The 21,303-nt window shown below is 55.9% G+C and overlaps 1 protein-coding gene across 3 annotated transcripts in view; it reads right to left on the bottom strand.

Annotated features, from left to right (window-relative positions):
• Nucleotides 1-4,960: 4,960 nt before the first annotated feature.
• setd3 (SET domain containing 3, actin histidine methyltransferase) overlaps nt 4,961-21,303 on the bottom strand; it is a 72,862-nt gene continuing 56,519 nt past the window's right edge. For 2 of the 3 annotated variants that reach the window (XM_079262549.1, XM_079262550.1), the window contains exons 8-13: nt 15,657-15,771; nt 14,490-14,564; nt 14,256-14,422; nt 7,741-7,826; nt 5,703-5,863; nt 4,961-5,625 (exon numbers count right to left, since the gene is read on the bottom strand). In XM_079262549.1, coding sequence (XP_079118675.1) covers nt 5,260-5,625; nt 5,703-5,863; nt 7,741-7,826; nt 14,256-14,422; nt 14,490-14,564; nt 15,657-15,771 — 970 coding nt within the window. In that variant the 3' untranslated portion in view covers nt 4,961-5,259. The remainder of the gene's footprint in view (nt 5,626-5,702; nt 5,864-7,740; nt 7,827-14,255; nt 14,423-14,489; nt 14,565-15,656; nt 15,772-21,303) is intronic. The other variant, XM_079262551.1, reaches the window with a different exon arrangement.

The following is a 21,303-nucleotide window of genomic DNA, read 5'->3' as shown; positions in this document are numbered from 1 at the left end:
AGACATCAGACTGTACTGTTTATAGACCACGTCGTCCAGGAAGTGATGTTTACTTTTAACCAAGCAAAGGATTGCAGGGTGTCAAGCTCCACCCCTTCATGTCCAATGGAAGGCTCCCAGAAGAGTAGGGGTGCATTCCCAACAGGATAGTCTGCTAGAATCGGTCCAATAGGAGACTCGGTCCACTTGGGGACTGTGTCCAGCTGTAGGGGGGTGTATCCATGCGGACCGTGTTCACGCTGCACTTTGGTGAAACCAGCCAAACCATTAGAATAATATCTCCCCATTCCCACCAGAGGCGGCGCTGCACTAGTATTTAGCAGAAGAGAGGACCAGACCGGCGTGAAGAAGAAAACTCTGTTTCCTCCACCTGCCAGTTAAACATGGAGACCAAACTAAGGCTGTTTTGGGTTTTTATTGTGTCTTATGCAAGTATCCTGCAGAAATCCACTGCAACAATGGACGCAGTGTGAAGACCAGACGAGGCAGAGGACCCTTAACGCCATCGCGATGGATTTACCCACAATGCAACGCTACGCCACATGCAGGAAGGGACTTCTTGTAGTCCGCTTCCTGGATTTGGTCCACTTGGAACAGGCTGAGACCTGCGTTTGTAGGCGGACCGAGTCCGGTTCTTTGGTCCGAATCAGAAATCCTTTGGCACGTTCACATTTCCCCAAACGAAGCGACTTTCCGACAAACGGACTCGGATCAGAACGGCTGATGTGGTTGTGTCCCAGGACAGAACCCGACCTGTTGGTGGACCTGAGGCTGAAGGGGTCCAAAAGTCCTCCATCTGCTCCCAGGTTGGATGTGTTTTAGATCCAAGAGAACGTCCAGATCCCGCTGCCTCCACGCTCATGTCAAAGTTAAACATCATGACTCAGAGAAGTTTTAGGACCAGAGAATAAAAACCAGCAGACAGTCTGAGTTTTCATACAAAGTGTCATGTTGTCATATTTCAACAAGAAGACAAGAATCCGGAGGGAGACAGGAAGTCCCTCCGTCTTACAGTCTTACAGTCAACCCGTCGGGTTGACCGGGTCTGACGGGGTCCGACCGAGACAGACCGGGTCCGACCGGGACAGACGGGGTCCGACCGAGACAGACCGGGTCCGACAGGGGACAGACCGAGTCCGACCGGGACAGACCGGGTCCGACCGAGACAGACCGGGTCCGACAGGGGACAGACCGAGTCCGACCGGGACAGACCGGGTCCGACCGAGACAGACCGGGTCCGACCGAGACAGACCGGGTCCGACCGGGACAGACGGGGTCCGACCGAGACAGACCGGGTCCGACAGGGGACAGACCGAGTCCGACCGGGACAGACCGGGTCCGACCGAGACAGACCGGGTCCGACAGGGGACAGACCGAGTCCGACCGGGACAGACCGGGTCCGACCGAGACAGACCGGGTCCGACCGAGACAGACCGGGTCCGACAGAGACAGACCGGGTCCGACCGAGTCAGACCGAGTCAGACCGAGACAGACGGGGTCCGACCGAGACAGACGGGGTCCGACCGAGACAGACGGGGTCCGACCGAGACAGACGGGGTCCGACCGAGACAGACCGGGTCCGACCGAGACAGACCGGGTCCGACCGGGACAGACCGGGTCCGACAGAGACAGACCGGGTCCGACCGGGACAGACCGGGTCCGACAGAGACAGACCGGGTCCGACCGAGACAGACCGGGTCCGACAGAGACAGACGGGGTCCGACCGAGACAGACCGGGTCCGACCGGGACAGACCGGGTCCGACCGAGACAGACCGGGTCCGACCGGGTCCGACCGAGACAGACCGGGTCCGACCGAGACAGACCGGGTCCGACCGGGACAGACCAGGTCCGACAGAGACAGACCAGGTCCGACCGAGACAGACGGGGTCCGACCGAGACAGACGGGGCCCGACCGAGACAGACCGGGTCCGACCGAGACAGACCGGGTCCGACCGAGACAGACCGGGTCCGACCGGGACAGACCGGGTCCGACAGAGACAGATGGGGTCCGACCGAGACAGACCGGGTCCGACCGGGACAGACCGGGTCCGACCGAGACAGACCGGGTCCGACCGGGTCCGACCGAGACAGACCGGGTCCGACCGAGACAGACCGGGTCCGACCGGGACAGACCAGGTCCGACAGAGACAGACCAGGTCCGACCGAGACAGACCAGGTCCGACCGAGACAGACGGGGTCCGACCGAGACAGACCGGGTCCGACCGGGACAGACGGGGTCCGACCGAGACAGACCGGGTCCGACCGGGACAGACCGGGTCCGACCGAGACAGACCGGGTCCGACCGGGTCCGACCGAGACAGACCGGGTCCGACCGAGACAGACCGGGTCCGACCGAGACAGACCGGGTCCGACAGGGGACAGACCGAGTCCGACCGGGACAGACCGGGTCCGACCGAGACAGACCGGGTCCGACCGAGACAGACCGGGTCCGACCGAGACAGACCGGGTCCGACCGAGACAGACCGGGTCCGACAGGGGACAGACCGAGTCCGACCGGGACAGACCGGGTCCGACCGAGACAGACCGGGTCCGACCGAGACAGACGGGGTCCGACCGAGACAGACCGGGTCCGACCGAGACAGACGGGGTCCGACCGAGACAGACCGGGTCCGACCGAGACAGACCGGGTCCGACCGAGACAGACCGGGTCCGACAGAGACAGACCAGGTCCGACAGAGACAGACCAGGTCCGACAGAGACAGACCGGGTCCGACCGGGACAGACCGGGTCCGACCGAGACAGACCGGGTCCGACCGAGACAGACCAGGTCCGACAGAGACAGACCAGGTCCGACAGAGACAGACCGGGTCCGACCGGGACAGACCGGGTCCGACCGGGACAGACCGGGTCCGACCGAGACAGACCGGGTCCGACAGAGACAGACCGGGTCCGACCGAGTCAGACCGAGTCAGACCGAGACAGACCGGGTCCGACCGAGACAGACCGGGTCCGACCGAGTCAGACCGGGTCCGACCGAGTCAGACCGAGTCAGACCGAGACAGACCGGGTCCGACCGAGTCAGACCGAGTCAGACCGAGTCAGACCGGGACAGACAGAGTCAGACCGAGTCAGACCGAGTCAGACCGAGTCAGACCGAGTCAGACCGGGACAGACAGAGTCAGACCGAGTCAGACCGAGTCAGACCGAGTCAGACCGGGACAGACCGAGTCAGACCGAGTCAGACCAGGACAGACCGAGTCAGACCGAGTCAGACCGAGTCAGACCGGGACAGACCGAGTCAGACCGAGTCAGACCGGGACAGACCGAGTCAGACCGAGTCAGACCGGGACAGACCGAGTCAGACCGAGTCAGACCGGGTCCGACCGAGTCAGACCGAGTCAGACCGAGACAGACCGGGTCCGACCGAGTCAGACCGGGTCCGACCGAGTCAGACCAGGACAGACCGGGACAGACCGGGTCCGACCGAGTCAGACCGAGTCAGACCGAGTCAGACCGGGACAGACCGAGTCAGACCGAGTCAGACCAGGACAGACCGGGACAGACCGGGTCCGACGGGGTCTAACGAAGTCCGACCGGGTTGGACGGCGTCCGATTGGGACAGACCGGGTCAGACGGAGCATCAACCCTCTCCGAGCACCAGAGGATGATTGTCAACAGGAAAGAAGCAGGTGAAGACGAGCGACTGCTGTAGGATGGTAGAAACATTTTCACTCAAGACTTCTACGGCGCGGCATCGGCGGGCTCGGTGGCGGGCTCGGTGGCAGGTCGGTGGCGGGCTCGGTGGCGGGCTCGGTGGCGGGCTCGGTGGCGGGCTCGGTGGCGGGCTCGGTGGCAGGTCGGTGGCAGGTCGGTGGCGGGCTCGGTGGCGGGCTCGGTGGCGGGCTCGGTGGCAGGTCGGTGGCGAGGTCGGTGGCGAGGTCGGTGGCAGGTCGGTGGCGGGCTCGGTGGCAGGTCGGTGGCGGGCTCGGTGGCAGGTCGGTGGCAGGTCGGTGGCAGGCTCGGTGGCAGGTCGGTGGCAGGTCGGTGGCAGGTCGGTGGCGAGGTCGGTGGCAGGTCGGTGGCGAGGTCGGTGGCAGGTCGGTGGCAGGTCGGTGGCGGGCTCGGTGGCAGGTCGGTGGCAGGTCGGTGGCAGGTCGGTGGCGGGCTCGGTGGCGGGCTCGGTGGCGGGCTCGGTGGCGGGCTCGGTGGCAGGTCGGTGGCGGGCTCGGTGGCAGGTCGGTGGCAGGTCGGTGGCGGGCTCGGTGGCGGGCTCGGTGGCAGGTCGGTGGCAGGTCGGTGGCGGGCTCGGTGGCAGGTCGGTGGCGGGCTCGGTGGCAGGTCGGTGGCGGGCTCGGTGGCGGGCTCGGTGGCGGGCTCGGTGGCAGGTCGGTGGCAGGTCGGTGGCAGGCTCGGTGGCAGGTCGGTGGCAGGTCGGTGGCAGGTCGGTGGCGAGGTCGGTGGCAGGTCGGTGGCGAGGTCGGTGGCAGGTCGGTGGCAGGTCGGTGGCGGGCTCGGTGGCAGGTCGGTGGCAGGTCGGTGGCAGGTCGGTGGCGGGCTCGGTGGCGGGCTCGGTGGCGGGCTCGGTGGCGGGCTCGGTGGCAGGTCGGTGGCGGGCTCGGTGGCAGGTCGGTGGCAGGTCGGTGGCGGGCTCGGTGGCGGGCTCGGTGGCAGGTCGGTGGCAGGTCGGTGGCGGGCTCGGTGGCAGGTCGGTGGCGGGCTCGGTGGCAGGTCGGTGGCGGGCTCGGTGGCAGGTCGGTGGCAGGTCGGTGGCGGGCTCGGTGGCAGGTCGGTGGCGGGCTCGGTGGCAGGTCGGTGGCGGGCTCGGTGGCAGGTCGGTGGCGGGCTCGGTGGCGGGCTCGGTGGCGGGCTCGGTGGCGGGCTCGGTGGCAGGTCGGTGGCAGGTCGGTGGCAGGTCGGTGGCAGGTCGGTGGCAGGTCGGTGGCGGGCTCGGTGGCAGGTCGGTGGCAGGTCGGTGGCGGGCTCGGTGGCGGGCTCGGTGGCAGGTCGGTGGCGGGCTCGGTGGCAGGTCGGTGGCGGGCTCGGTGGCGGGCCCGGTGGCGGGCTCGGTGGCGGGCCCGGTGGCGGGCTCGGTGGCGGGCCCGGTGGCGGGCTCGGTGGCGGGCTCGGTGGCGGGCTCGGTGGCGGGCTCGCCACCGACCTGCCAGGATGTTAAACTTTCTATTCCCTCTCCTTGCAGAGCGTTCAGCAGCAGACAACTACACAAAGCCACGCTGAGGAACACGGCCGACAGATTTCTGAGATGTTTGAGAGACAGAAAATAAATAAATATCGGTCGGTTATTCTCTCTTCTCCTTGGGATCGTCTTCAGTTCCATCGGCCACTTCAGCCAAAGTTGTCTGTCCGTTAGAATCTGCTCCTACCTCCCCATTTAGGAGGTCTTCCTCTAGCCCACCCTCCTCCACCTCCTCCAGCTTGCGCAGGATGATGGGAAGCTTTGCATCGTTGTTTTCCAGCAGAGCGATGTCGCTTTCCTCAAAGTGCGGCAACGAGGCACCTTCCTCCAGCTTCTTCTGGAAGTGCATATGTTTAGCTCGACCGCTAGCTGACGCCTTTTCCAGGATCTGCTTCTCTGCCAAGCGGAGCCGGATGGCCAAACGGGAGTGAAGAGACAAATCCGGTTTCTCCAGCATGGAGCGATCCTCCTGGAAGAGGAAGATGGAAGTTCATCAGTCAGTTATCAAACGTGGTCACAAACCATAACAAGCGAACTCTGGCCCACCTCGGAGGTGGTTTTGTAGGTCTTGAGCAGCAGAGCAGCTCTAGTCTCCAGGAAAGTCCACAGCTTAATCTCATTCTCCCAGCTGACGGGAAACTCTGCGTTGCCCAGAGTGAAGACCTTATTAATGGCGTGCTCTCCAAGCAGGTAGTCCTTCAGCTCCTCTGAAATCATCAATATGATCAATAACAATGTTAGAATATAGATAGAGAAGTTGAGAGATACATCTGTCCTTCCATAATGTTACCATGTTGCTATAGCAACGCTAACAGTAAAACCCCCCACAAGGTCCATGATTAATCACCATGATAGAGGTGATGCACCATGAACCGAATCATTCTGATGCTCCGTAGGATCTCAGCAGAACCTCAGACAACTGGCTCTCACATCAGCAGCTAGCGCTAAGACAACAAGAAGTCCAATAACAAAACACCATTTGGGTTCAGAGGGGGGGGACCATGCCTCCCAATCACTCCCCTCCAGGTCTCACTGTCATTGCCCACGTGAGCATTGAAGTCCCCCAGCAGAACAATGGAGTCCCCAGAAGGAGCCCCCTCCAGCACTCCCTCCAAGGACTCCAGAAAGGGTGGGTACTCTGAACTGCTGTTCGGTGCATAAGCACAGACAACAGTCAGGACCCGTCCCCCCACCCGGAGGCGGAGGGAAACTACCCTTTCATCCACCGGGGTAAACCCCAACGAGCAGGCACCAAGCTGGGGGCTGATGAGAATGCCCACACCTGCTCGGCGCCTCTCACCATGAGCAACTCCAGAGTGGAAGAAGGTCCAGCCCCTCTCGAGGGTTCTGGTTCCAGAGCCCAAGCCATGCGTCGAGGTGAGTCCAACTATATCTAGCCGGAACCGCTCAACCTCGCGCACAAGCTCAGGCTCCTTCCCCACCAGAGAGGTGACGTTCCACGTCCCTAGAGCCAGCTTCTGCAGCCGGGGATCGGACCGCCAGGGTCCCCGCCCCTTGCTGCCGCCCAGCTCACATTGCGGTCTGTCGTGGTGAAGAAGGAGCTGAGCCAGAAGGCGAAGCTCTGGATTTACCAGTCGATCTACGTTCCTACCCTCACCTATGGTCATGAGCTGTGGGTCGTGACCGAAAGAAGGAGATCTCGTATACAGGCGGCTGAAATGAGTTTCCTCCGCAGGGTGGCCGGGCTCTCCCTTAGAGATAGGGTGAGGAGCTCGGTCATCCTGGAGGAGATCAGAGTAGAGCCGCTGCTCTGCAGTTGAGGTGGCTCAGGGCATCTGGTCAGGATGCCTCCTGGACCTCCCTGGTGAGGTGTTCCAGACACGTCCCTCTGGGAGGAGACCCCGGGGAAGACCCAGGACACGCTGGAGGGATTATATCTCTCGGCTGGCCTGGGAACGCCTCGGGATCCCCCCCACAGAGTTGGCAAATATAGCTGGGGAGAGGGAAGTCTGGGTATTCCTACTTAGGCTGCTGCCCCCGCGACCCGACCCCGGATAAGCGGCAGAAGATGGAAACATAAAGCTGGATTGAGCTGAAAAGGAGTCAGAACCATGTCTGGTTCTGGAACCCGGACTGGAACGTGGCTCAGTTACGGAGGAGGAGGAAAGACAAGTGCGGTGCACCTTTCTGCCATGACACGTCTGTTCAGAGATGTTGACACACACACGTTTGTGTGTGTGTGTGTGTGTGTGTGTGTGTGTGTGTGTGTGTGTGTGTGTGTGTGTGTGTGTGTGTGTGTGTGGAGAGGATACACGTCTCTGCAGACACCAGGACTGTTTTAAAAATGAACATGCAGCATAAATGTGAAGAGTGTATCAGGCAGGATCCTGGAAGTGGGGAGAATGTGGCCTGCTGTGACATCGCAGCCTTTCTGCACACATGTCAATGAATATTGTAAACCCCGCTGAGGATTGCTGCTACCACACATCTGCTGGCCTGCCTTTGTCAATTAACTGAGGATGGACAGGTGTCGTCCTCTTCTTCCACCGCTCCTCTGGGAGAGGAAGCAGCGAGGATGTCGGAAGACACCAGAATATGTGGCTGCATGGCTCGTGTCTCGTACCTTCGGTCATGCAGAAGACCCTGAGGAAGGCCAGGAGCTGGGCCGAGATGGGAGGTTCGTTGCAGTGCAGAGCGAAGACGCAGGAGCTGGAAGGAAAACAGAGGATGGACGACAGACAAAGCTTTGACACATTCAGCACGTTCAGTCAAAAAACAAAATAAGGAATGAATTTCAGAAATAGATATTAATAAGCATAGATATGTAAAAACCTAGTTGGAATCACCTGGTTTATGGAAAGGTCCGCCCACTTTCATCTAGGGCTGGGCGATATGACCGAAAAATAAAATCTCCGATTTTTTTTTTTTTTAAACCAAATCCAATTTCTAATTTTAAAATTTTTTAATTCTAAAGTTTTTTCTCCGTACTTTACAGAAAATAATAATTACAAACGTCAAAAATTCTTTTTCAACAAAGCTTTTATTGCAGTCAGCCGAGCAGTTTACCTAAATTTTAAGTGCAGCTAAACAAGTTGTTAAACAGGATTATAAAAAGAGATGCAGGCGCTGCCGCTGTAAACATTATAAGAAACAACATGTTTGTACTTCGTGTGTTTCCACTGTGAGATAGTTTTTTACTTTTGATAGTACATTTAATAATACGCCTCACTTCACCTGTGTAACTTTAATCTAAAATAAACTAATAATTAATAAAAAAAAAAAAAGCCTCCTCTTGGAAGAAAAATAGTGATTCCTTTCATTTGACATCGAATAACCAAAACAATTTCCCACATTGGCAATGAGGAAATAAAAATGAATGTTTCTTTACACTTATCATGTGTTTAGAGAAAATTTACCTCTTTGATACAAAATACTATTTTTAAAAAATCCCTGAATGTTAATTAAAGCTATATTTCTAACATACATGTATTATTACATTCTCGCTGTTTTTTGTTAAATTGAAACATTTTTGGCAAAAAGACGAGTCTGTCGACTGCATCTGACCGCGGTGGCATGTGCCCCCTCCCACACTGGAAACCCTGTGTTTCCATGACAAGTAGAACTTCGTAAAAACTAAATATCGCCATAAAAACCCACTAATGGAAACGCCTACGTCTAAAAAAAAGTCTCAAATATTGTTAAAGCTTTTACGATCTTTTACGATCTCAGGAGGTTGTTCTGACATTTTGATATAGAAATTTATGTCAAAAGGGTAACGGAAGCACTTTTTGGTTTTACGTGTCCCCAGGCCTGACGGGGGGGGAGTAACATGGGGAGGGACGTGAGGTGGGGAGGGATGTGATGAGGGGAGGACGTGACGAGGGGAGGACGTGACGAGGGGAGGATGTGACGAGGGGAGGACGTGACGAGGGGAGGACGTGACGAGGGGAGGACGTGACGAGGGGAGGACGTGACGAGGGGAGGACGTGACGAGGGGAGGACGTGACGAGGGGAGGACGTGACGAGGGGAGGATGTGACGAGGGGAGGACGTGATGAGGGGAGGACGTGATGAGGGGAGGACGTGACGAGGGGAGGACGTGACGAGGGGAGGACGTGACGTGGGGTCGGGACGTGGGGAGAGACGTGACGTGGGGGTCGGGACGTGGGGAGAGACGTGACGTGGGGGTCGTGACGTGGGGTCGGGACGTGGGGAGAGACGTGACGTGGGGGTCGTGACGTGGGGGTCGTGACGTGGGGGTCGTGACGTGGGGTCGTGACGTGGGGGTCGTGACGTGGGGGTCGTGACGTGGGGGTCGTGACGTGGGGTCGTGACGTGGGGTCGTGACGTGGGGTCGTGACGTGGGGGTCGTGACGTGGGGGTCGTGACGTGGGGGTCGGGACGTGGGGTCGGGACGTGGGGTCGGGACGTGGGGTCGTGACGTGGGGTCGGGACGTGGGGTCGGGACGTGGGGTCGTGACGTTGGGGTCGTGACATGGGGGACGTGACGTGGGGTCGGGACGTGGGGAGAGACGTGACGTGGGGGACGTGACGTGGGGGACGTGACGTGGGGGACGTGACGTGGGGGACGTGACGTGGGGGTCGTGACGTGGGGGTCGGGACGTGGGGAGAGACGTGACGTGGGGGACGTGACGTGGGGGACGTGACGTGGGGTCGTGACGTGGGGACGTGACATGGGGGACGTGACGTGGGGTCGGGACGTGGGGAGAGACGTGACGTGGGGGACGTGACGTGGGGGACGTGACGTGGGGGACGTGACGTGGGGGTCGTGACGTGGGGGTCGTGACGTGGGGGACGTGACGTGGGGGTCGTGACGTGGGGGACGTGACGTGGGGGTCGGGACGTGGGGTCGGGACGTGGGGTCGTGACGTGGGGGTCGTGACGTGGGGGTCGTGACGTGGGGGTCGTGACGTGGGGGTCGTGACGTGGGGTCGTGACGTGGGGGTCGTGACGTGGGGGTCGTGACGTGGGGGTCGTGACGTTGGGGTCGTGACCAGGTAATTCCCGGTTAAGACGGCGCGGTGTGGAATAAACAGTGAATTTCAGAGTTTTAACAAGAAAGTGAGGCAGAAAAGCTTAGAAAAATCTGAATTCTCCGCAGCAAGTAGAAAACCCTAAAACGTGCCCACGTTGCATTAACCGCAATTACAAAACTTGATGGTCATGTGCTAAACATTGTTCAATGGAAACACCCACAAATACAAAGTGTTGTTTGTCGAAATGTACAGATATCATTTATATTTTGCAACAAAATGGGAGGGGGCACTTGTTTGTTTCTAGCTGGTACGGAAGCCCAAAAGTGCTGGCAGACCAAAAAAAAAAATCCAGATTTTCATAAAAATAAATCTTCATAAACAGCAAATTCGAATTAATCGATTAAATCTATTAATCGCCCAGCCCTACTTTCAACAGGCACCACAGTGGAGGACTGGAGGAGCCTTTTCACTGGTTCTTGCTTGGCCAATTGATCGAATATTGATAGTATAGATACCAAAGCTAGTACTGGTCTTGACTGACAGCATCATGATGAGATGATATCAGATCCGTTCTGGATCTCCGGTCACGTGACGGTAAAACGGCTCCTCCTGCGACTGCAGGGAAAATGCGTCCTAATGTCCACTGGTGCTACTTGACCATTACTGGTCGCCGTACTTTAATGATGGTGCAGTCATGTCTCCGTTGACCTGGTTTATTTCCAAATCCTACAAAGTGCAGCAATACATACCGTGAGCCGTCCCAGTATGTACAATATTGACCATATGTACAATATCTCACCAATAGTTCCCCAGCTTCACAATTCCCATTCCAACTGTCCACCCTGTCAGATCAGATATGAGCTCCTTACAAACATCAAGCTCCGCCCCAAGCAGGAAACTTCCCAGTTGTCGCCGATAATACGGTTTTTCTTCAACACCATTTGTTCTCCGTAGCAAACATCCCATAAACACTTGAACACCCCAACATTAGTATAATCAACGTCACACAGACGAACATGATCAATAACACAATGCAGCTTGTCAGTGCGCCATGTGACAGTGACATCACTGCCGCATTGTGACATATGCGGCCGGAGTGTCGCCTCGGTTTTCACAAACTACCAGCGGACCTGGAAACACACGGTAAGTACTCGTCCAGCAGCTTAGTCACAGTATTAACAGCAAGACAACGAGGCGTGCACCCCTAATAATCCACCAACGGTAACTGGAAAGTGGCTGCTAACCAGTACCGCAGGTGTGTCGCTGGTCCTCGGGACAACCATCAGGTGAGTACAAATGGCGTTGTTTGGCAGTGTGCATCACACGCCCCCTACTGACTTACCCGTCATATCTACAAGCATTTCTTCGTTTATGAAAATGTGTCAGATATTAGCTGAAGTCATAACATCAATAACACAGCTACAAATGCAGACACACCTGGGCCAGAAAGTGTTACGCAATGTTCCCTAAAAACAGTCTGTCCGTCCATTCAGCCATGTATCAACCCATCCATCCATCAACCCACCCATCCATCTATCCACCCATCCATCCATCTATCTATCCACCCATCCATCCATCTATCTATCCACCCATCCATCCATCCATCCAGCCATGTATCAACCCATCCATCCATCAACCCATCCATCCATCTATCCAGTCATGTATCAACCCATCCATCCATCTATCCAGCCATGTATCAATCCACCCACCCATCCATCTATCCACCCATCCATCCATCTATCCACCCATCCATCCATCCATCCATCTATCCACCCATCCATCCATCTATCCAGCCATCCAGCCATCCATCCAGCCATGTATCAACCCATCCATCCATCCATTCACCCATCCATCCAGCCATGTATCAACCCATCCATCCATATATCCAGACATGTATCCACCCATCCATCCATCCATGTATCAACCCATCCATCCATCTATCCACCCACACATCCATCCATCCATCTATCCAGCCATGTATCAACCCATCCATCCATCCATTCAACCATCCATCCAGCCATGTATCAACCCATCCATCCATCTATCTAGCCATGTATCCATCCATCTATCTAGCCATGTATCCACCCATCCATCCATCATCTATCCACCCATCCATCCATCATCTATCCACCCATCCATCCATCCATCCATCCATCATCTATCCACCCATCCATCCATCCATCCATCCATCCATCCATCCATCTATCCAGCCATGTATCAACCCATCCATCTATCCAGCCATGTATCAACCCATCCATCCATCCATCTATCCACCCATCCATCCATCAATCCACAACATCCATCCATCCATCTATCCAGCCATGTATCAACCCACCCACCCATCCATCCATCCAGCCATGTATCAACCCATCCATCCATCTATCCAGTCATGTATCAACCCATCCAACAATCTATCCAGTCATGTATCAACCCATCCAACAATCTATCCAGCCATGTATCAACCCATCCATCAATCCATTCACCCATCCATCTAGCCATGTATCAACCCATCCATCAATCCATTCACCCATCCATCTAGCCATGTATCAACCCCATCCATCAATCCATTCACCCATCCATCTAGCCATGTATCAACCCATCCATCAATCCATTCACCCATCCATCTAGCCATCGTATCAACCCATCCATCCATCTATCCAGCCATGTATCCACCCATCCATCTATCCAGCCATGTATCCACCCATCCATCTATCCAGCCATGTATCAACCCATCCATCCATCTATCCACCCACCCATCCATCTATCCAGCCATGTATCAACCCATCCATCCATCTATCCACCCACCCATCCATCTATCCAGCCATGTATCAACCCATCCATCCATCCATCTAGCCATGTATCAACCCACCCATCCATCCATCCCATCATGTATCAACCATCCATCCATCTATCCAGCCATGTATCAACCACCACCCACCATCATCCAGCAGTATCAACCACCCATCCATCCAGCCATGTATCAACCTACCCATCCATCCATCCTATCCACCCATCCATCCAGCCATGTATCAACCCATCCATCCACCCATCCATCCAGCCATGTATCAACCACCCATCCATCCATCATCCATCCAGCCATGTATCAACCCACCCATCCATCCATCCAGTCATGTATCAACCCACCCATCCATCCATCTATCCAGCCATGTATCAACCCATCCATCCATCCGTCCGTCCTTTCAGCCATGTATCAACCCACCCATCCATCCATCCAGCCATGTATCAACCCACCCATCCATCCATCCAGTCATGTATCAACCCACCCATCCATCCATCTATCCAGCCATGTATCAACCCATCCATCCATCCGTCCGTCCTTTCAGCCATGTATCAACCCACCCACCCATCCATCCAGCCATGTATCAACCCATCCACCCACCCACACACCCACCCATCCAGCCATGTATCAACCCACCCACCCATCCATCAACCCACCCATCCAGCCATGTATCAACCCATCCACCCATCCATCCATCCATGTATCAGCCCAACCATCTGTCCATCCATCCGTCCGTCCATGCGGCAGCACAAACTGCAAATTATTATTGTACAACTCGTTTATTTCAACTCGCTAACTGCACTATCTAACTTGTACAACTTAATAATAATATATGATAAACTGTAACAAGCTGATTGGATGAAAACTTCAACCTGTTTTTATGGAGGAACTATCATTTAGTCCCGGTTTTCTCTGTTTAACATGTTTGTTCTGATGGATAGATGTGTTGTTCTCCTCCTGCTCCTCCTCCTCAGGAGAGCTGACTCCAGGCTAAAAAGGCTGCATTAAAGACCAGTGGCTGCTGATAAGAGACCAGACATAAAACCTGGTGCCTCTGAACACAATCTGGGAGCGAATGTGTCACTTTAACAGTTCTGATTGTTTCACTTAATTCCACTGCTGAGATTTACTCTGTCATCACCAAAAGATTAAAGCGTGTGATTAGAAACGCAGCATGTTGCATGAAATGAGGAGCTAATGATGAAACGATGAAGCTTTTTGGTGATGAAACTGCTGGGCGCGGCGGGGCGGGGGAACATCATGGGGTCTAGCTGGTTGCAACGTGGAACGTTGGGAGACAAACTACAGCTCAGACCTACGAAGGTGGAGGACGGAAACTCACGCTGGGATGCCGGCTCGGGCCAGAACCTCCGCCTTCATGGCGTACAGCCGTTCGCTCTTGCTGACGCCCAGCTTGATCTTTACTCTGTCGTGGGCGTTGTCTGGGAAGAAGAAGCCGTTGTGGATGACGAACTCTGCGTTGGATCTCGTGCCGTAGAAGATGTAGATCTGCAGAAAGAGGAGTGCTGTGTAAAAACCGGCTGCTCGTGTTTGAGCGTGCTCAGTGCGTCCTCACCTGTTCATTCTGCTTGTAATCCTGCAGAGCAACGCACTCGCAGCGGTCGTCCTCCAGGTTGTAGCCGGTAGTAATCTGCACGGTAAACAGTTTTTACTCGTTGAAGCAATGAAACAGGGAAAACACCAAACCTGGAGTCCCATCCAGGGTTCGGCTTCCTGACATGTCACCATAACAACAGTCAGACCAAGCTGTGTGTCACGGTTTCCACGTTGGTGCACAGACCCCAACCCATTATCCCGACTGGACATCTTTAAAGCTTCTGTGAGACGCTGCCATGTGATTGGCTGATGTGTGGGAGCAGGCAGCAGGTGAAGGGGATGAAGAGAATGGTGAGTTTACCGCAGATCTCAGGCAGCTGTTGTCGAGTATTTATTGGCTTCTGGTTGGTCAGTTAAGGGTCAGCTGATCTGAGGAGCGGACCAATCATCACCAACAGTCAGGTGGAGGTAACAGGTACATCCAGCAGGTAAGAAAAATAAAACAATTCACAAAAGCCCAATAAAAAGAAAAGAACGTTTCTGAGTCTAATTGCTGCATTTATAGAATCTGAATGTAGAAAACCTTTTACTTTTCTGTCAAGTCATAATTATTCATATCATTTATTGTGTTAAAAGTTATTCAACTTTTAAAATAATTTTTATTTTACTTTAATTTCCTTATAAATTTATTATTTATTTATATTTATTTATAAATATATTTTTTTTCTGAAGAGATGATTCTTAACATGAGTAAAGTTTCATTATTTCTAATTTAACTAAATCCTATAATAAAAATAAATATTGAAATCTTATGGACAACCTGCCCTGTTAGTGACGTGCCTCCATCTGGTCAACGCTCCACCCGCTCCACCTCCTGCATGTATGAATACGTCACTCTGAGCTGCTTTCATTCAGATGAGGTTGTGATTTAGTAAAATACGATTTATGCTAATGATATAGAGCCAAAGAAGTTACACCGTAGCTTTATTATATAAAACAGAAAAATGTCACAAAGTTTGTAATGAAGGAATTATCTCCATCTTTGTAACAGTTTCAGTGTATTTTCTGTAGTTTTTGCTTTTTCATGGAGAAGAGAAAACATGAAGGAAGGAATGAAATCACCAAAATCTTCATGTTGGGGATGAAAACACGGAGTGTGTGTGTGTGTGTGTGCTGCAGACGTTACCAGGCCGTTGGTGTGGTTGCACATGTCCCACAGTGGGATGAGGGCCAACGTGACCCGGCTGCCGTCCTCGGTGGGGATCTGGTTCTGACGGGTCATCACGGAGGACACCGCCCACCTGACACACAACCCACTACAGCTTGTTACTCCTCGTCATCATCATCACCATCATCCTCCTCCTCCTCCTCCTCATCATCATCCTCCTCATCACCATCATCATCATCATGGGCGACAGTCCCGTAGCCTCAGCACCGTAGACGTGACGTTCATGTTTTTAATGTTTGTGCGGAAACACGACGAGGAAGACAAAGACGGAGACGACGACGAGGAAGAAGACGACGGGGAAGAAGACGACGGGGAAGAAGACGACGGGGAAGAAGACGAGGGGGAAGAAGACGACGGGGAAGAAGACGACGGGGAAGAAGACGAGGAGGAAGAAGACGACGGGGAAGAAGACGACGGGGAAGAAGACGAGGGGGAAGAAGACGACGGGGAAGAAGACGACGGGGAAGAAGACGAGGAGGAAGAAGACGGGGAAGAAGACAACGAGGAGGAAGAAGACGACGGGGAAGAAGACGACGGGGAAGAAGACGACGAGGAGGAAGAAGACGACGGGGAAGAAGACGACGGGGAAGAAGACGACGACGACGAGGAAGACGACGACGACGAGGAGGAAGACGACGACGACGAGGAGGAAGACGACGACGACGAGGAGGAAGACGACGACGAGGAGGAAGACGACGACGAGGAGGAGGAAGACGACGACGACGAGGAGGAAGACGACGACGACGAGGAGGAAGACGACGACGAGGAGGAAGACGACGACGAGGAGGAAGACGACGACAAGGAGGAAGACGACGACGGGGAAGAAGACGACGAGGAAGAAGACGACGGGGAAGAAGACGACGAGGAAGAAGACGACGAGGAAGACGACGACGGGGAGGAAGACGACGGGGAAGAAGACGACGACGGGGAGGAAGACGACGACGGGGAGGAAGACAACGACGGGGAGGAAGACGACGACGACGACGAGGAGGAAGACGACGACGAGGAGGAAGACGACGACGGGGAAGAAGACGAAGGGGAAGAAGACGACGGGGAAGAAGACGACGGGGAAGAAGACGAGGAGGAAGAAGACGACGGGGAAGAAGACGACGGTGAAGAAGACGACGGGGAAGAAGACGACGGGGAAGAAGACGACGGGGAAGAAGACGACGAGGAAGAAGACGACGGGGAAGAAGACGACGGGGAAGAAGACGACGAGGAAGAAGACGACGAGGAAGAAGACGACGAGGAAGAAGACGACGGGGAAGAAGACGACGGGGAAGAAGACGACGGGGAGGAAGACGACGGGGAGGAAGACGAGGAGGAAGAAGACGACGGGGAAGAAGACGAGGAGGAAGAAGACGACGGGGAAGAAGACGACGGTGAAGAAGACGACGGGGAAGAAGACGACGGGGAAGAAGACGACGGGGAAGAAGACGACGGTGAAGAAGACGAGGAGGAAGAAGACGACGGGGAAGAAGACGACGGTGAAGAAGACGACGGGGAAGAAGACGACGGGGAAGAAGACGACGGGGAAGAAGACGACGGGGAAGAAGACGACGGGGAAGAAGACGACGGTGAAGAAGACGACGGTGAAGAAGACGACGGGGAAGAAGACGACGGGGAAGAAGACGACGAGGAAGAAGACGACGGGGAAGAAGACGACGGGGAAGAAGACGACGGGGAAGAAGACGACGGGGAGGAAGACGACGAGGAGGAAGAAGACGACGGGGAAGAAGACGACGGGGAAGAAGACGACGGGGAAGAAGACGACGGGGAAGAAGACGACGGGGAAGAAGACGACGAGGAAGAAGACGACGGGGAAGAAGACGACGGGGAAGAAGACGACGAGGAAGAAGACGACGAGGAAGAAGACGACGAGGAAGAAGACGACGGGGAAGAAGACGACGGGGAAGAAGACGACGGGGAGGAAGACGACGGGGAGGAAGACGAGGAGGAAGAAGACGACGGGGAAGAAGACGAGGAGGAAGAAGACGACGGGGAAGAAGACGACGGTGAAGAAGACGACGGGGAAGAAGACGACGGGGAAGAAGACGACGGGGAAGAAGACGACGGTGAAGAAGACGAGGAGGAAGAAGACGACGGGGAAGAAGACGACGGTGAAGAAGACGACGGGGAAGAAGACGACGGGGAAGAAGACGACGGGGAAGAAGACGACGGGGAAGAAGACGACGGGGAAGAAGACGACGGGGAAGAAGACGACGGTGAAGAAGACGACGGTGAAGAAGACGACGGGGAAGAAGACGACGGGGAAGAAGACGACGAGGAAGAAGACGACGGGGAAGAAGACGACGGGGAAGAAGACGACGGGGAAGAAGACGACGGGGAGGAAGACGACGAGGAGGAAGAAGACGACGGGGAAGAAGACGACGGGGAAGAAGACGACGGGGAAGAAGACGACGGGGAAGAAGACGACGGGGAAGAAGACAACGAGGAGGAAGAAGACGACGGGGAAGAAGACGACGGGGAAGAAGACGACGGGGAAGAAGACAACGAGGAGGAAGAAGACGAGGAGGAAGAAGACGACGGGGAAGAAGACGACGGGGAAGAAGACGACGAGGAGGAAGAAGACGACGGGGAAGAAGACGACGAGGAGGAAGACGACGAGGAGGAAGAAGACGACGAGGAGGAAGAAGACGACGGGGAAGAAGACGACGAGGAGGAAGACGACGACGAGGAGGAAGACGACGACGAGGAGGAAGACGACGACGGGGAAGAAGACGACGAGGAAGAAGACGACGGGGAAGAAGACGACGACGAGGAGGAAGACGACGACGAGGAGGAAGACGACGACGAGGAGGAAGACGACGACGGGGAAGAAGACGACGAGGAAGAAGACGACGAGGAAGAAGACGACGGGGAGGAAGACGACGACGGGGAGGAAGACGACGAGGAGGAAGAAGACGACGGGGAGGAAGACGACGAGGAGGAAGAAGACGACGGGGAAGACGACGACGAGGAGGAAGACGACGACGAGGAGGAAGACGACGACGAGGAGGAAGACGACGACGGGGAAGAAGACGACGAGGAAGAAGACGACGGGGAAGAAGACGACGACGAGGAGGAAGACGACGACGAGGAGGAAGACGACGACGAGGAGGAAGACGACGACGGGGAAGAAGACGACGAGGAAGAAGACGACGAGGAAGAAGACGACGGGGAGGAAGACGACGACGGGGAGGAAGACGACGACGAGGAGGAAGACGACGACGAGGAGGAAGACGACGAGGAGGAAGAAGACGACGAGGAGGAAGACGACGACAAGGAGGAAGAAGACGAAGGGGAAGAAGACGATGGGGAAGAAGACGAGGAGGAAGAAGACGATGGGGAAGAAGACGAGGAGGAAGACGACGAAGGGGAAGAAGACGAGGAGGAAGAAGACGACGAGGAGGAAGACGACGACGAGGAGGAAGACGACGACGAGGAGGAAGACGACGACGAGGAGGAAGACGACGACAAGGAGGAAGAAGACGAAGGGGAAGAAGACGATGGGGAAGAAGACGAAGGGGAAGAAGACGAGGAGGAAGAAGACGACGGGGAAGAAGACGACGGGGAAGAAGACGACGGGGAAGAAGACGACGAGGAAGAAGACGACGGGGAAGAAGACGAGGAGGAAAAAGACGACGGGGAAGAAGACGAGGAGGAAGAAGACGACGGGGAAGAAGACGACGGGGAAGAAGACGACGGGGAAGAAGACGACGGGGAAGAAGACGACGAGGAAGAAGACGACGGGGAAGAAGACAACGACGGGGAGGAAGACAACGACGGGGAGGAAGACAACGACGGGGAGGAGGAAGACGACGACGACGACGAGGAAGACGACGACGACGAGGAAGACGACGACGACGAGGAGGAAGACGACGACGACGAGGAGGAAGACGACGACGAGGAGGAAGACGACGACGAGGAGGAAGACGACGACGAGGAGGAAGACGACGACGAGGAGGAAGACGACGACGAGGAGGAAGACGACGACGGGGAAGAAGACGACGAGGAAGAAGACGACGGGGAAGAAGACGACGAGGAAGAAGACGACGAGGAAGACGACGACGGGGAGGAAGACGACGGGGAGGAAGACAACGACGGGGAGGAAGACAACGACGGGGAGGAAGACAACGACGGGGAGGAAGACGACGACGACGACGAGGAGGAAGACGACGACGAGGAGGAAGACGACGACGAGGAGGAAGACGACGACGAGGAGGAAGACGACGACGGGGAAGAAGACGAAGGGGAAGAAGACGATGGGGAAGAAGACGAGGAGGAAGAAGACGAAGGGGAAGAAGACGAGGAGGAAGAAGACGACGGGGAAGAAGACGACGGTGAAGAAGACGACGGGGAAGAAGACGACGGGGAAGAAGACGACGGGGAAGAAGACGACGGGGAAGAAGACGACGGGGAAGAAGACGACGAGGAAGAAGACGACGAGGAAGAAGACGACGGGGAAGAAGACGACGGGGAAGAAGACGACGGGGAAGAAGACGACGGGGAGGAAGACGACGGGGAGGAAGACGAGGAGGAAGAAGACGACGGGGAAGAAGACGAGGAGGAAGAAGACGACGGGGAAGAAGACGACGGTGAAGAAGACGACGGGGAAGAAGACGACGGTGAAGAAGACGACGGGGAAGAAGACGACGGTGAAGAAGACGACGGTGAAGAAGACGACGGGGAAGAAGACGACGGGGAAGAAGACGACGGGGAAGAAGACGACGGGGAAGAAGACGACGGTGAAGAAGACGACGGGGAAGAAGACGACGGGGAAGAAGACGACGAGGAAGAAGACGACGGGGAAGAAGACGACGGGGAAGAAGACGACGGGGAAGAAGACGACGGGGAGGAAGACGACGAGGAGGAAGAAGACGACGGGGAAGAAGACGACGGGGAAGAAGACGACGGGGAAGAAGACGACGGGGAAGAAGACAACGAGGAGGAAGAAGACGACGGGGAAGAAGACGACGGGGAAGAAGACGACGGGGAAGAAGACAACGAGGAGGAAGAAGACGAGGAGGAAGAAGACGACGGGGAAGAAGACGACGGGGAAGAAGACGACGAGGAGGAAGAAGACGACGGGGAAGAAGACGACGAGGAGGAAGACGACGAGGAGGAAGAAGACGACGAGGAGGAAGAAGACGACGAGGAGGAAGAAGACGACGGGGAAGAAGACGACGAGGAGGAAGACGACGACGAGGAGGAAGACGACGACGAGGAGGAAGACGACGACGAGGAGGAAGACGACGACGGGGAAGAAGACGACGAGGAAGAAGACGACGGGGAAGAAGACGACGACGAGGAGGAAGACGACGACGAGGAGGAAGACGACGACGGGGAAGACGACGACGAGGAAGAAGACGACGAGGAAGAAGACGACGGGGAGGAAGACGACGACGGGGAGGAAGACGACGACGACGAGGAGGAAGACGACGACGAGGAGGAAGACGACGACGAGGAGGAAGACGACGACCAGGAGGAAGAAGACGAAGGGGAAGAAGACGATGGGGAAGAAGACGAGGAGGAAGACGACGAAGGGGAAGAAGACGAGGAGGAAGAAGACGACGAGGAGGAAGACGACGACGAGGAGGAAGAC

This window comes from Telmatherina bonti (genome assembly GCF_933228915.1).
Source record: "Telmatherina bonti genome assembly, chromosome: 22".
Taxonomy (NCBI): domain Eukaryota; kingdom Metazoa; phylum Chordata; class Actinopteri; order Atheriniformes; family Telmatherinidae; genus Telmatherina; species Telmatherina bonti.
This window is presented reverse-complemented; position numbering and strand designations above follow the sequence as displayed.